General features: G+C 35.9%; 5 protein-coding genes across 6 annotated transcripts; 4 read left to right on the plus strand and 1 right to left on the minus strand.

Moving 5' to 3' along the window:
* The first annotated feature begins 3,254 nt into the window (after nucleotides 1-3,254).
* LOC106292429 (uncharacterized mitochondrial protein AtMg00310-like) lies at nucleotides 3,255-3,869 on the plus strand. The gene has a single exon (XM_013728017.1). It carries the CDS (start codon nucleotides 3,255-3,257, stop codon nucleotides 3,867-3,869), a length of 615 nt encoding a protein of 204 aa, XP_013583471.1.
* A 120-nt stretch (nucleotides 3,870-3,989) lies between these two features.
* Nucleotides 3,990-4,610, plus strand: LOC106292430. The gene has a single exon (XM_013728018.1). The coding sequence runs from the start codon at nucleotides 3,990-3,992 to the stop codon at nucleotides 4,608-4,610; it is 621 nt and encodes a 206-aa protein (XP_013583472.1).
* Nucleotides 4,611-4,997: 387 nt separating this feature from the next.
* Nucleotides 4,998-7,449, plus strand: LOC106343118 (dehydrogenase/reductase SDR family member 7-like). The gene is made up of 12 exons (XM_013782251.1): nucleotides 4,998-5,103; nucleotides 5,207-5,262; nucleotides 5,339-5,372; nucleotides 5,459-5,557; nucleotides 5,648-5,796; nucleotides 5,884-5,922; nucleotides 6,071-6,163; nucleotides 6,311-6,409; nucleotides 6,505-6,606; nucleotides 6,740-6,823; nucleotides 6,905-6,970; nucleotides 7,144-7,449. The coding sequence occupies exons 1-12, from the start codon at nucleotides 5,028-5,030 to the stop codon at nucleotides 7,231-7,233; spliced, it is 987 nt and encodes a 328-aa protein (XP_013637705.1). The 5' UTR covers nucleotides 4,998-5,027; the 3' UTR covers nucleotides 7,234-7,449.
* A 1,135-nt stretch (nucleotides 7,450-8,584) lies between these two features.
* Nucleotides 8,585-10,023, plus strand: LOC106292432 (dehydrogenase/reductase SDR family member 7-like). The gene is made up of 5 exons (XM_013728019.1): nucleotides 8,585-8,695; nucleotides 8,907-9,005; nucleotides 9,078-9,179; nucleotides 9,303-9,452; nucleotides 9,613-10,023. Exons 1-5 carry the CDS (start codon nucleotides 8,585-8,587, stop codon nucleotides 9,658-9,660), a joined length of 510 nt encoding a protein of 169 aa, XP_013583473.1. The 3' UTR covers nucleotides 9,661-10,023.
* Nucleotides 9,845-11,633, minus strand: LOC106343120. 2 transcript variants are annotated; one of them, XM_013782252.1, is made up of 8 exons: nucleotides 11,355-11,633; nucleotides 11,121-11,272; nucleotides 10,962-11,022; nucleotides 10,842-10,890; nucleotides 10,628-10,682; nucleotides 10,451-10,538; nucleotides 10,255-10,373; nucleotides 9,845-10,171 (listed from the first exon to the last, which is right to left on the minus strand). In XM_013782252.1, the coding sequence occupies exons 1-8, from the start codon at nucleotides 11,527-11,529 to the stop codon at nucleotides 10,100-10,102; spliced, it is 771 nt and encodes a 256-aa protein (XP_013637706.1). In that variant the 5' UTR covers nucleotides 11,530-11,633; the 3' UTR covers nucleotides 9,845-10,099. The 2 variants fall into 2 exon arrangements, with proteins under 2 accessions (XP_013637706.1, XP_013637707.1); XM_013782253.1 differs by having other exon boundaries at nucleotides 11,121-11,263; nucleotides 11,355-11,628.
* Nucleotides 11,634-11,759: the final 126 nt, after the last annotated feature.

Genomic DNA, 11,759 nt, shown 5'->3' on the forward strand with positions numbered 1-11,759 from the left:
CTAAAAGCCTAGTGAAATTACATCTCAGCCCCTTGTGACCAAACAAAAAAACAGAAGCCATTTTTATGAATATAGCCCTAGTAAATCGTCTGAGTCGTCTGAGATGTTGGAAGTCGTCTGGACGACTGAAGTGTAAGTCGTCTGGTACCGGTTTATTTTAAAAATAATTTATAAATCTTGTAAAAAAATATTTTGATGCGTGAAAAATAAAAATCAAGTAATTATAAACAGTTTTAAGTGATATAAATTAAGATATGATAAAATTGATTTGTTTTGAAGATAGATGAGTGGAAGTAGTGAATCATGAAATACTTTGGTTTAGGAGTTTGGCAAACATATGTTGTAGTATTGTATGTATTGTTAGGGTTAGATTTTGGAAAACTAAAATGTTTTTTTCAAAAATTAGTTTTCACCTATATGTGTTTATTTATGTGTATAGTAAACACTTTTCAAGTTTGATTTGATTTTATGAAGTCTTTAATTAGATAATTAAGTTTAGTGGTTATGTTTAGGGTGTGGACGACTTATATTTCAGTCGTCTGTTGAATAATTTACTCGGACGACTTACATTTCAGTCGTCTGGTGAAGAAATTAAAACAGATGACTTACATGTAAGTCGTCCAAATATTTCCGCCTAAAATTTTTTTAAAAAATTATTTTCCCGCTTAAAAATTTTTTTAAGTCGTCTGGAAAGTCTTCTATTTTAGTTTCCCGCTAAAAATATTTAATTTTCCGCTAAAAATATTAAACTCTTCTGGACGAGTCGTCTGTTTTAATTTCTTCACCAGACGACTGAAATATAAGTCGTCCACACCCTAAACATAACCTCTAAACTTAATTATCTAATTAAAGACTTCATAAAATCAAATCAAACTTGAAAAGTGTTTACTATACACATAAATAAACACATATAGGTGAAAACTAATTTTTGAAAAAAACATTTTAGTTTTCCAAAATCTAACCCTAACAATACATACAATACTACAACATATGTTTGCCAAACTCCTAAACCAAAGTATTTCATGATTCACTACTTCCACTCATCTATCTTCAAAACAAATCAATTTTATCATATCTTAATTTATATCACTTAAAACTGTTTATAATTACTTGATTTTTATTTTTCACGCATCAAAATATTTTTTTACAAGATTTATAAATTATTTTTAAAATAAACCGGTACCAGACGACTTACACTTCAGTCGTCCAGACGACTTCCAACATCTCAGGCGACTCAGACGATTTACTAGGGCTATATTCGTAAAAATGACTTCTGTTTTTTTGTTTGGTCACAAGGGGCTGAGCTGTAATTTCACTAGGCTTTTAGGTTAATTTTGCATTTGATTCAAGTTTGGGTATAAGTTTGGGGTTAAAATCAAGTTGTGGGTTAGTTTTGGCAAAAACCCCTAAAAAAAATCCCAACTAAAAATCATATGAAAGAAACTCTCAATTTAGTAAGAAAAAACTTTCAATTAAAAAAACTCTCAGTTTTAGTTATGTTAACATATGTTACACTCCGTCTAAAAAATGGTGACATACGTTAACGGTTTATAAGTTGAGGGTTTATAATATTGAAAATTTAGTTGAGGGGTTTTTTTACGATTCAAAAATAGTCGAAGGTTTTATCACTAAAAATCATTAAATATTTTAAAATATTTATTATCATTTATACATTGTTTTAGATTGATTTATAAGCCTTTAAAACTAATTTATAAATTTTAATACATTAATTTACTATGAAATTAAATTATACATCCTAAATTAATAATTTTCAGCACGATTTACAACTTAATATAACTTAAAAATATTAAATTATCTGATATTTGACAATAGTGATATAAGAAGATTTGTGTGTTTATATCGTCATTGTCAAATATCAAATAAATTAAAGTTTCTAAATTATATTAAATCTTAAGTAGTGTCAAGGATAATTCATCTATGAAGTCAATCTTTCTATTTAGAGTATGACACATTTTTTCCTATTTTTTATGATTTTCCGTCCTTTGGCTCATACTTTCTCCATATTCTTCAAAAATAATACATGATTATTTTTTATTCTCATTTATTTCTGAACAAATACGTTATATTTTTGTTTTCTTGATCAATAAAATAATATATTTGGTATATTATTCTTAATTTATTGCATTACTTTATGTTTAAGTAATATTACAAATAATGTTAGATTATTTTATCCTAACAAATAGCAAAAATTGTAAAAACTTATAAAACTGTTGTCAAATAGTATTAATCATATGTAAATGTATTAAAATATTTATATAGCTTTATTGATTATAAAGTAGTTTATTAAAATTTATAAATTAGTTTTAAAAGCTTATATCAATCTAAAACAATCTATAAATGATAATAAAGATTTTAAAACATTTAATAACTTTTAGTGATAAAACCCCTTAACTATTTTTGAATCGTAAAAAACTCTAAACTAAGTTTTCAACATTATAAACCTCCAACTTATAAACCGTTAACGTATGTCATCCTGCGGCACAGTTTTTTAGACGCAGGATTAACATACATAATTTTTAGTTGAAGATTTTTTTTATGATTTATCTTTAATTGATGGGGTTTAATTACTAAAAACCTTTGAATATAACAAATGAAAACCAAAAAATTGTGTTCATTGTTTTTCATCAAAATTAAAGAGTAAAATTTTCCTATAAATTCAATCAGAGGAAAAAAATGGAGCCCACCTAAAAATAACTTGATCAAAAATTCAATTTAATTACTTAATTGATATAAAATTTGAGGAATAAAGAATTACCATAATTTTTTTTCAAACATGGTTACAATTAAATTAATTATGCAGTTCCTATGATTACTTTAACCAGATAGTAACTTAATAAATTCAAATACTTTTAGAATTTACATTCATAATTGTTAACTAACAATGTACATATAATTCTGTAAATAATATTTCTTAATTTTTTTTATAAATAAATATTTTAAACATTTTTGTTTCCAAAACACTCACTTTTAGAAACGGATGAGGGCTGCCAGAACCTTTTGGTGGTTCAAAAGTCTCTATTCTCAGCTATCTAAAGGAGAACCTGAACCAAAAAGTACATGGATGGCAAACAAAGTTCCTTTCTCCGGGGGGAAAAGAAGTACTCCTCAAGGCAGTGGCAATGGCGCTGCCCACTTACACGATGGCATGCTTCCTACTACTGAAAACAACAATCAAGCAGATTATGTCGTTAATGGCTGAGTTCTGGTGGAGGAATGGGCATGATTCGAGATGAATGCACTGGAAGAATTGGGAGAGTTTGTGTAAACCAAAAGCTAGTGGTGGCTTGGGCTTCAAGGACCTGGAGGCATATAACCTTGCACTCCTAGGGAAACAACTATGGAGAATGATCAAGAAGCCTACATCGCTGATGGCCAGAATCTTCAAGAGTAGATATTACAGAAACTCGGACCCTCTCAATGCACCCGTAGGCTCAAGGCCATCATACACCTGGAGAAGTATTCACGCAGCACATAAATTGATTCAACATGGCGCTCGGGTGGTGATTGGTAATGGGAAAGACACAAAGGTCTGGCAGGAAAGATGGTTAGGGACTGCTCCAGTTACAACGGTCCAATCTGTACGCTTGCGACCGGGGCAGGAACATGATGTGTTATCTGATGAGATGAGAGTTAGCGAGCTGATGGAAGCAAATGGTCGAGATTGGAGGTCTGAGAAGCTAGAAAAGCTTTTCACTGAGGAGACAATGGAGAAGATACTGAAGATACGACCAGCGGGACCACATAGCAAAGACACTTACTCGTGGGAGTTCACTAAAACAGGGCACTATACCGTTAAATCCGGTTACTGGGTGCAAACGAGCTTACTCTCAGTACAACAAGACAACTAAGAAGTGTTACAACCAAGCCTAGATAGCATATATCAGTAGGTGTGGAGCCTAGAAACCAGTCCAAAGGTCAAGTACTTCTTATGGAGATGTCTCAATAATACTCTCCCAGTGGCAGAGAACATGACATATCAGCATATTGCGAAAGACAAGTGTTGTAGTAGAAGTGGAGGAGAGGCGGAGAGCATTAACCACTTTCTCTTTCAGTGCCCTTATGCTCGGTTAGTTTGGGCAGTGGCACAGATACACATACCCCCAGCTGGTAGGTGGTCGGATTCTTTATATGCTAACCTCTATTGGGTCTTAAACCAAAAGAAAGAGTACCCTAAGGAGGAAGTAGATGAAGGATTTGTCCCCTGGCTATTGTGGAGGCTATGGAAGAACATAAATGAATTTATCTTCAGAGGAAAGGACTATAGTGCTCACACAACAGTTAAGAAGGTATGGGAGGATGTGAGGGAATGGAAGAGTAGAATTGAGATCACAGATGAGGAAGTTAAAACGCCAACACCAGAAGCACCAGAGGTGAAATGGAACCCGCCGACTCCCATGACATTGAAGTGTAACACAGATGGAGCATGGTCGAAGGAGACCGGTATTGGAGGTATTGGGTGGTTACTGCGGGATCATCAAGGGCTTCTGGTGTGGGCTGGGGCAAAGAAGATGACAGTGATGAGATCAGCAATAGAAACCGAAGCAGAAGCAATTATGGGCTCTTCAAATGGTCGTGGGTTTTGGATATAGAAGAGTTATCAATGAGACAGATTCTCTGGTTTTAGCTCGAATGCTTAATGGAGAGGAAGAAGTCTGGCCAGTGCTGGAGCCCATCATGCAAGATATCTCTACTTCACTGTCAAGAAATGAAGGTTTTGAAGTAAGGTATTACCCTCGGAGTGGTAATAAGTCTACAGATAGAATAGCGAAGGAGACTTTTACGTTTACGTCCCTTGTCCCCAAGCTTTATTCTATGGTGCCTTTGTGGTTGAATGGCTGATAAGCCTTTTGTAAGACAATGAGTTTGGATTAATACGAAGTTATTGTTGAGCAAAAAAAAAAAAAAAAAAAACGGATGAGGGTATTTATTAACATATTTGCCCCCTAGTTTATAAAATCTCTAAAAACTCTTCCTCACTTTCTTTTTCCCCGTTCAAACCGAGAAAAATGCTGACTCTACTCTTCTCCTCTCTCGGACTCCTCCTTCTCCTCGGCCTTCTCCTCAAATTCGCATTCGCCGATGGTAACAACTCCTTTAGAGTTTCCAATTCAATGTCTACTCCTTCTCATTTGCGTTTGTGATGGTGGTAGATTCAGTAGAACTGATTGTTCTCTGCCTCGTGTAGGGGACTTCACCCTGATTTCGAAGAAGCATGTGAAGCGCGAAGCCATAGAAGGCAAGGTACTGGATTGATAGATGGAATCGAAGATTTTTTTTTTTTTTTTCAGATTTGTGATTGATTTTGATCTTTGCTCAGGTGGTTTGGATCACAGGGGCTAGCCGTGGAATTGGTAAGTCGTTGTTTCTATGAAAAAAAGTCTCCGGCTTTGATTGTGTTCTGTCTGCAAGCTCATGTGTTATGTCTTGAATTTTTTAGGAGAAGTTCTTGCTAAACAGTTTGCAAGTTTAGGTGCCAAGCTTATTCTCTCTGCTAGGAACGAAGCTGAGTTGGTTCGTGTTAAGAGTGAGCTCAAAGGTACTAACCTTATGCAAAAAGTCACCATTTTTTGAACTATGAGCTTTCTGTTTACACGATGTGATTGGCTTAAGCTGTATTCCTCTCTAGGTAAGTATGCATCAGAAGATGTCAAGGTTTTGCCTTTAGATCTAGCTAGCGGCGAAGAGGGGCTCAAAGGTGCTGTAGAGCAAGCAGTGTCGCTTTTCCCTGGGGCTGGGGTTGATTATTTAGTTCACAACGCTGCCTATGAACGTCCGGTTAGTAACTCTTCCTTGCTTAAGTCTACTCAATAGTGAGTCTTTTAGTTCCAAGGGCGTGTGGTCACTATATTCCTTTTCTTGCAGAAATCAAATGCAGTGGATGCGAGTGAGGAAAATCTTAAGGTATTGAATTGATTGTGGGTAAAATCTGTAGGCACAGTACTTGCTTTGTGTTTCTACAGCCAGAGATTCACTAGCCTTATGTATGGGTTTTCATGTTACTTTTATAGTTTTATTGACGTTTGGTTAATCAATGAAATTTTGGGTGCAGACTACATTCGAGGTTAATGTATTTGGGACAATATCTCTCACAAAGTTGGTAACTCCTCATATGCTGAAACAAGGTGGCGGTCATTTTGTAGTGGTGCGTTGAGACTAATGACTAATGGAGATAGTTTTTGTTAACATCAGTGTCTAGTGCTCTGATTTGAGACAATATCTCTATTTTTTTTTTCCATTTGCTTTGGTTAAGTCTCATGATTTAATAATTGAAAGTTAAATCTATACTCAGATTAGCAGTGCAGCAGGGAAGGTACCATCACCTGGTCAGGCTATATATGCTGCTTCAAAACATGCTCTGCAGGGCTACTTCCACAGCTTGCGTTCTGAGGTATGTATGTTTGAAGTAAAAAAGTTGCATTCTCGCAAATATTGTTGGCAATAAATCTAACAGTTTGTTCAACCATCATCTGCGCATGGTTTCAGTTCTTTCACAAGGGAATCAAGGTTACTGTTGTTTGTCCCGGTCCAATAGAGACCTCAAATGGTACAGGAACATCAACTTCGGAAGACAAGAAGTCTCCTGAGGTCTGTTAACTGATTGTGATTGTGTTCATTAAATTGCCTTTGCTTTTAATCTTTGACTAGGCTTGTAGACACACATTGAAAACTGTTTCTCTTTTAGTTTTTTTCTCAATCATTTTGACGGCAACGCATGCAGAAGCGCGTGTCATCTGAACGATGTGCAGAACTGACCATAATCGCCGCATCTCATAACTTAAAAGAAGCTTGGATTTCATATCAGGTACCTTCAAAATCTCATTATGTTCCACTCAGTTCAGACTTCTTATACAATAATATAATGTTTATTTGTGGTCTTTATCAGCCAGTACTGCTCGTGATGTATCTAGTGCAGTACATGCCTTTCCTTGGCTTCTGGCTCATGGACAAGGTACTTTATTTCATATGTTCTATCTTCTTCATAAGTTACTGATATAAGAAGCCTGTTATTTCCCATTATCATCATATCACGTGACAAAAACATTAGACCAAGAAAATTTCAAGATTTTTTTGGTTATAGGAGCCATCATTTGTTTAATTTAAGAAACGCAATGGGTATTGCAGGTTGGAGAGAAACGTGTGGAGGTTGCTGAGAAGAAAGGCAACACATACTCATGGAACTTGCTCTTCCAGAAGAAGACTAAAACAAACTGAAACTGATCATCTAGAAAGTGTCTTGAAAATAAGCTCTGAAGCCTTTTGTCAGTACTTGTGGTTTGTGTTTGTTTGTTCTCAGAAGACAGTTTGTTGACTTGTGTGAATTGTCAGCAGGATATAAGTTGGATTTTCTAGGCATTGGTTGTAAGAGTTCTTCCCTAGTTTACTTATGTGATGTTTAGTGAAAATATAAGAATTGTTACTTCCTAAATTGATGATAACGCTGTCTCTTGCCTGAGGAAACTCTACTTTATATATTTATATATATAGATATCTATATAAATTTTCCCAGTTTGACCAAAAAAATAAAAAGGTAGATAGATTTTCCCCCTGGTTTATAAAATCTCTAAAACTTGTCCTCTCTTTCTACTAAGCCGTTGCTCAAACCGAGAAAAATGCTGACTCTACTCTTCTTCTCTCTTGCACTCCTCCTCCTTCTTGGTCTTCTCCTCAAATTCGCAGTTGCTGACGGTAATAAGTTTTGTAATTCAATGTCACTCCTTTGTGGTTGTGATGATAGATTCTGTAGAACTGATTTGTTCTCTGCCTCCTGTAGGGATTTAACCCTGATTTCCAAGGAAGTGAAGCGCGAAGCCATAGAAGGAAAGGCACTGGATAGATAAATAGATAGATAGGAATCGAAAATATCTGTTTTCTTTTTTTCAGATTTGTGATTGATTTGGTATTTTCTTAGGTGGTCTGGATCACAGGGGCTAACCGTGGGATTGGTAACTTCTGATTGAAGAAAACTCTCCAACTTTTTTATTATTGGCTGCAGGTCATGTGTTATGTCTTTGTTTATGATTGAATTTTAGGGGAAGCTCTTGCCAAACAGTTTGCTAGTTTAGGTGCCAAGCTTATTCTTTCTGCTAGGAATGACGCTGAGCTGTTTCGGATTAAAAGTGAGCTCAAAGGTACTAACTTCATGCAAACGTCTCCAGTTTTTTAACTATGAGCATTCTCTGTTTCTGTGATTTTGACTAAGCAGTGTTCCTCTAGGTAAATATGCTCCAGAACATGTCAAGGTTTTGCGTTTAGATTTACCTAGCAGCGAAGAGAGGCTCAAAAAGGTTGTAGAGCAAGCAGTGTCGCTTTTCCCTGGGGATGGTGTTGATTATTTGATCCACAACGCTGCCTATGAGGGTATGGTTAGTAACTTCCTTCCTATAAGTTTTGTATCTAACTAAAGCTATTATTTTTGTTGTTCAAGGGCGTGTGATCACACCATACTCCTTTTCTTGCAGTATTCAAACGCAGTGGATGCGAGTGAGGAAATATTACATTAGTTGCTTTGTGTTGCTTAATTTATGTTATTTTTATAGTTTTATTATTGACATATGGTTAATCAATGAAATTTTGGGTGCAGACTACATTCGTGGTTAATGTATTTGGGACAATATCTCTCACAAAGTTGGTAACTCCTCATATGCTGAAACGAGGAGGCGGTCATTTTGTTGTGGTATGTGGAGACTAATGACCAATGCATATACCTTTTTTGTTAACATCAGTTTGTCTAGTGCTCTTAATTTTGTGAGGCTTCACATAATCACTTTTTTGTTAACATCAACGTCTTATAATCTAATGTTTTTAGGCTTATATAGATTATAGATTGTTCATTTACCTCGGTTAAGTGTCAGGATTAATAAATTGAAAGTTAAATCTATACTCAGATTAGCAGTGCCGCAGGGAAAGTACCATCACCTGGTCAAGCTATATATGCTGCTTCAACACATGCTCTGCAAGACTATTTCCACAGCTTGCGTTCGGAGGTATATGTTTGAAGTAAGGAAAACGCAAATATTATTTTTGGCAATAAATCTAACAGTTTGTTATGGAATCAGTTCTATCAGAAGGGGATCAAGGTTACTGTTGTTTGTCGTGGTCCAATAGAAACTCCAAATGGTACAGGAACATCAACTTCGGAAGACAAGAACTCTCCTGAGGTTTGTTAACTGATTGTGATTTGTTCATTAAATTGCCGTTGCTTTTAATCTTTGACTAGGCTTGTAGACACACATTAATTGAAAAAACTGTTTCTCTTTTAATTTTTTTCTCTTGACATGCAGAAGCGTGTGTCATCTGAACGATGTGCAGAACTGACCATAATCGCTGCATCTCATAACTTAAAAGAAGCTTGGATTTCATACCAGCCAGTACTGCTGGTGATGTATCTAGTGCAGTACATGCCTTCCCTTGGCTTATGGCTCATGGACAAGGTACTTTATTTATTATATGTTCCATCTTCTTCATAAGTTAGAAGTCCTGTTGTTTCCCATTATTATATCATGTGACAAATGTTTGACCAAGAAAATTTCAAGATTTTGGTTATAGGAGCAATTTTTTTTATTTTAATTTAAGAAATTGAATGGCTTGCAGGTTGGAGGAGGGAAACGAGTGGAGGTTGCAGAAAAGAAAGTGTCTTGATAAATAAGCTTTGAACTCTTGTCATTTGATTTGGATTGTGTTTGTGCTCAGAAAACAGTTTGTGGCCAAGATAAGTTGCTAGTAAACTATAAGAATGGGTGGTAAGAGTTCCTATAATGTGATGGTTAGTGAACTATAAGAGTTGTTGCTTCCTGAATCTTATAAGTGTCGTGAAACCATCAAAAACACACAAACTTGTCTCACTCAAATCGAATCGATCCAATTCAACAAAACAAACACACACTTTGTATGTTCCCTTCCCTTTGGATTCAGTGTCATGAAAACTAACTATCACAACTTGCTGAAAGAGTTTCAGTACTCTGCCTTGAGCTACCATCGAAATTTATTTTGACACTGAGAGTTAAAAAAAAAAAAGAGATTTGAAAACCTTGATCTTAGAAACACTCATTTTACTTGGCACTTAGTAGATTATCTGCTCTCAAAGATCTTCAGATGTAACTCGTGATGTATAGGCATCCAACAAAGCTTTGATCCCAGTGGACTTGAGTTCCTACAAAAGAAACTTCATGTGATGGCGGGGTAATGAAAACTAATGAAGGCTTTTGGAGATACACTTGCTGTCAGAAAACTCACAGACAATGCTCCTGCCAAAGCTGCATACGGCTGCTCAACTGGTTTTACAACACGAATTGCGACAACACCGTTCATTCGTTCCTTCTCTTCAGGGTAAAAGTTTCGGTAAACTCCCACACCTGCAGATAGAAACAACATCCCAGGTTAGAACCAAGTCCATATAGCAAAAGAGACAACTTGGTAAAAATCTTCAAACCTTCTTCTATAGTCTCAACTCCGGGAAGAACTTTGGCAAGACTCTCCACTCTCAGCATTTCTGAGAATGAAGTATAATAGCAAACGTCCTGCAATCGCCAAAAAAAAATGGTAGATAGAAAAATGAAAAACTGCTTGAACCTCACAATGTCACAGAGATACAATGATTAGTGACTACCTGAACTTGAAGCAGTAAGCATTTATTGAACAAAATAAAATCTCCTGAGCTTATCCTGAGAGGACGCACAAAGCTAACTTAGTAAAGTATAAGCTAAACCAACTATGAAGTCAATTAAGACAATCTAAAGCAAGGTGAAGCAAACGAAGATCACAATAAATTATTCTAGATATAAATAGTTGCAGGTACATCAACAAGGTGTAAAGAAGCAGACCTCATGTAGTCTCCTACTGCACATCTCCCTTCAGTAGTTTTCAGACCATCTGGTGAATAAGAGTGACAAAAGTGAGATCCGACCAAACTAACTCAGAAACAAGTAAAATGAAGTTGTTACCTTTCAGTTGTGTGAAATAAGGCTCCTGGACATGGAGCTCAAAGTTTACTTTCTTCAACATCTAACATAAGAAATAGAATCTTTTATCAAATTTCCAAAAAAATTTCTGATCCAATAAGTATCTAAGAAGGAGTTTTTTTTTTCCAATTGGTAACATACATTTACCAAGTCATGTCCCAAACCATGAAACAGTTTGCTATACTTCTCAAAGTTTGAATCTTTATCAATGGACAAACTATGCTCCTCGGAAGTAAGACATTCAGACAAAGACCTTGCTAGAATCTTGTACCTCGCAGGTTCTTCTGTCATTTCTAAAGAAAGTTCAGTAAACCCCTAAGCTCTTAGTCTCTAAGATCGTTAGATAGACACAAAGCATAAATCTGATAACTTTACCTGTTGAATCTGTATCTTCCTCCTCCAGGAGATGGAAGCAGAGATCTCGAGGCAGGTCAAGGTCGAGACTTTGAACTGTTTCATCCAAATGAGAGCGCAGAGTAAACCGCAAAAGTGATTCTAAGGTTTCTCCGATATCCACCGACTTCGTTCCCGGCGAGTGTGGCCGTTCCATTCTCTCCGACTGTCTCCGGCCAAATTCAAACCGCCGAAGTGATGATAACACTAAACAAAACGAAACTCTCAAAAGTTTCACTAAGATCCCTAAAATTTATAAATTATCACAAGATGCTCCCAAACAAAATTCAAAAGAGCCGATAAGACCTTCCTCTTCTTCCGTGTAGCGTGACGGAGTTAAGAATCTAGACGGAAGTAAAGTGGTTACCGTTTGTGATACGTTAGTTA

The sequence above is a fragment of the Brassica oleracea genome, chromosome C5 (assembly GCF_000695525.1).
Source record: "Brassica oleracea var. oleracea cultivar TO1000 chromosome C5, BOL, whole genome shotgun sequence".
NCBI classification, from domain to species: Eukaryota; Viridiplantae; Streptophyta; class Magnoliopsida; order Brassicales; family Brassicaceae; genus Brassica; species Brassica oleracea.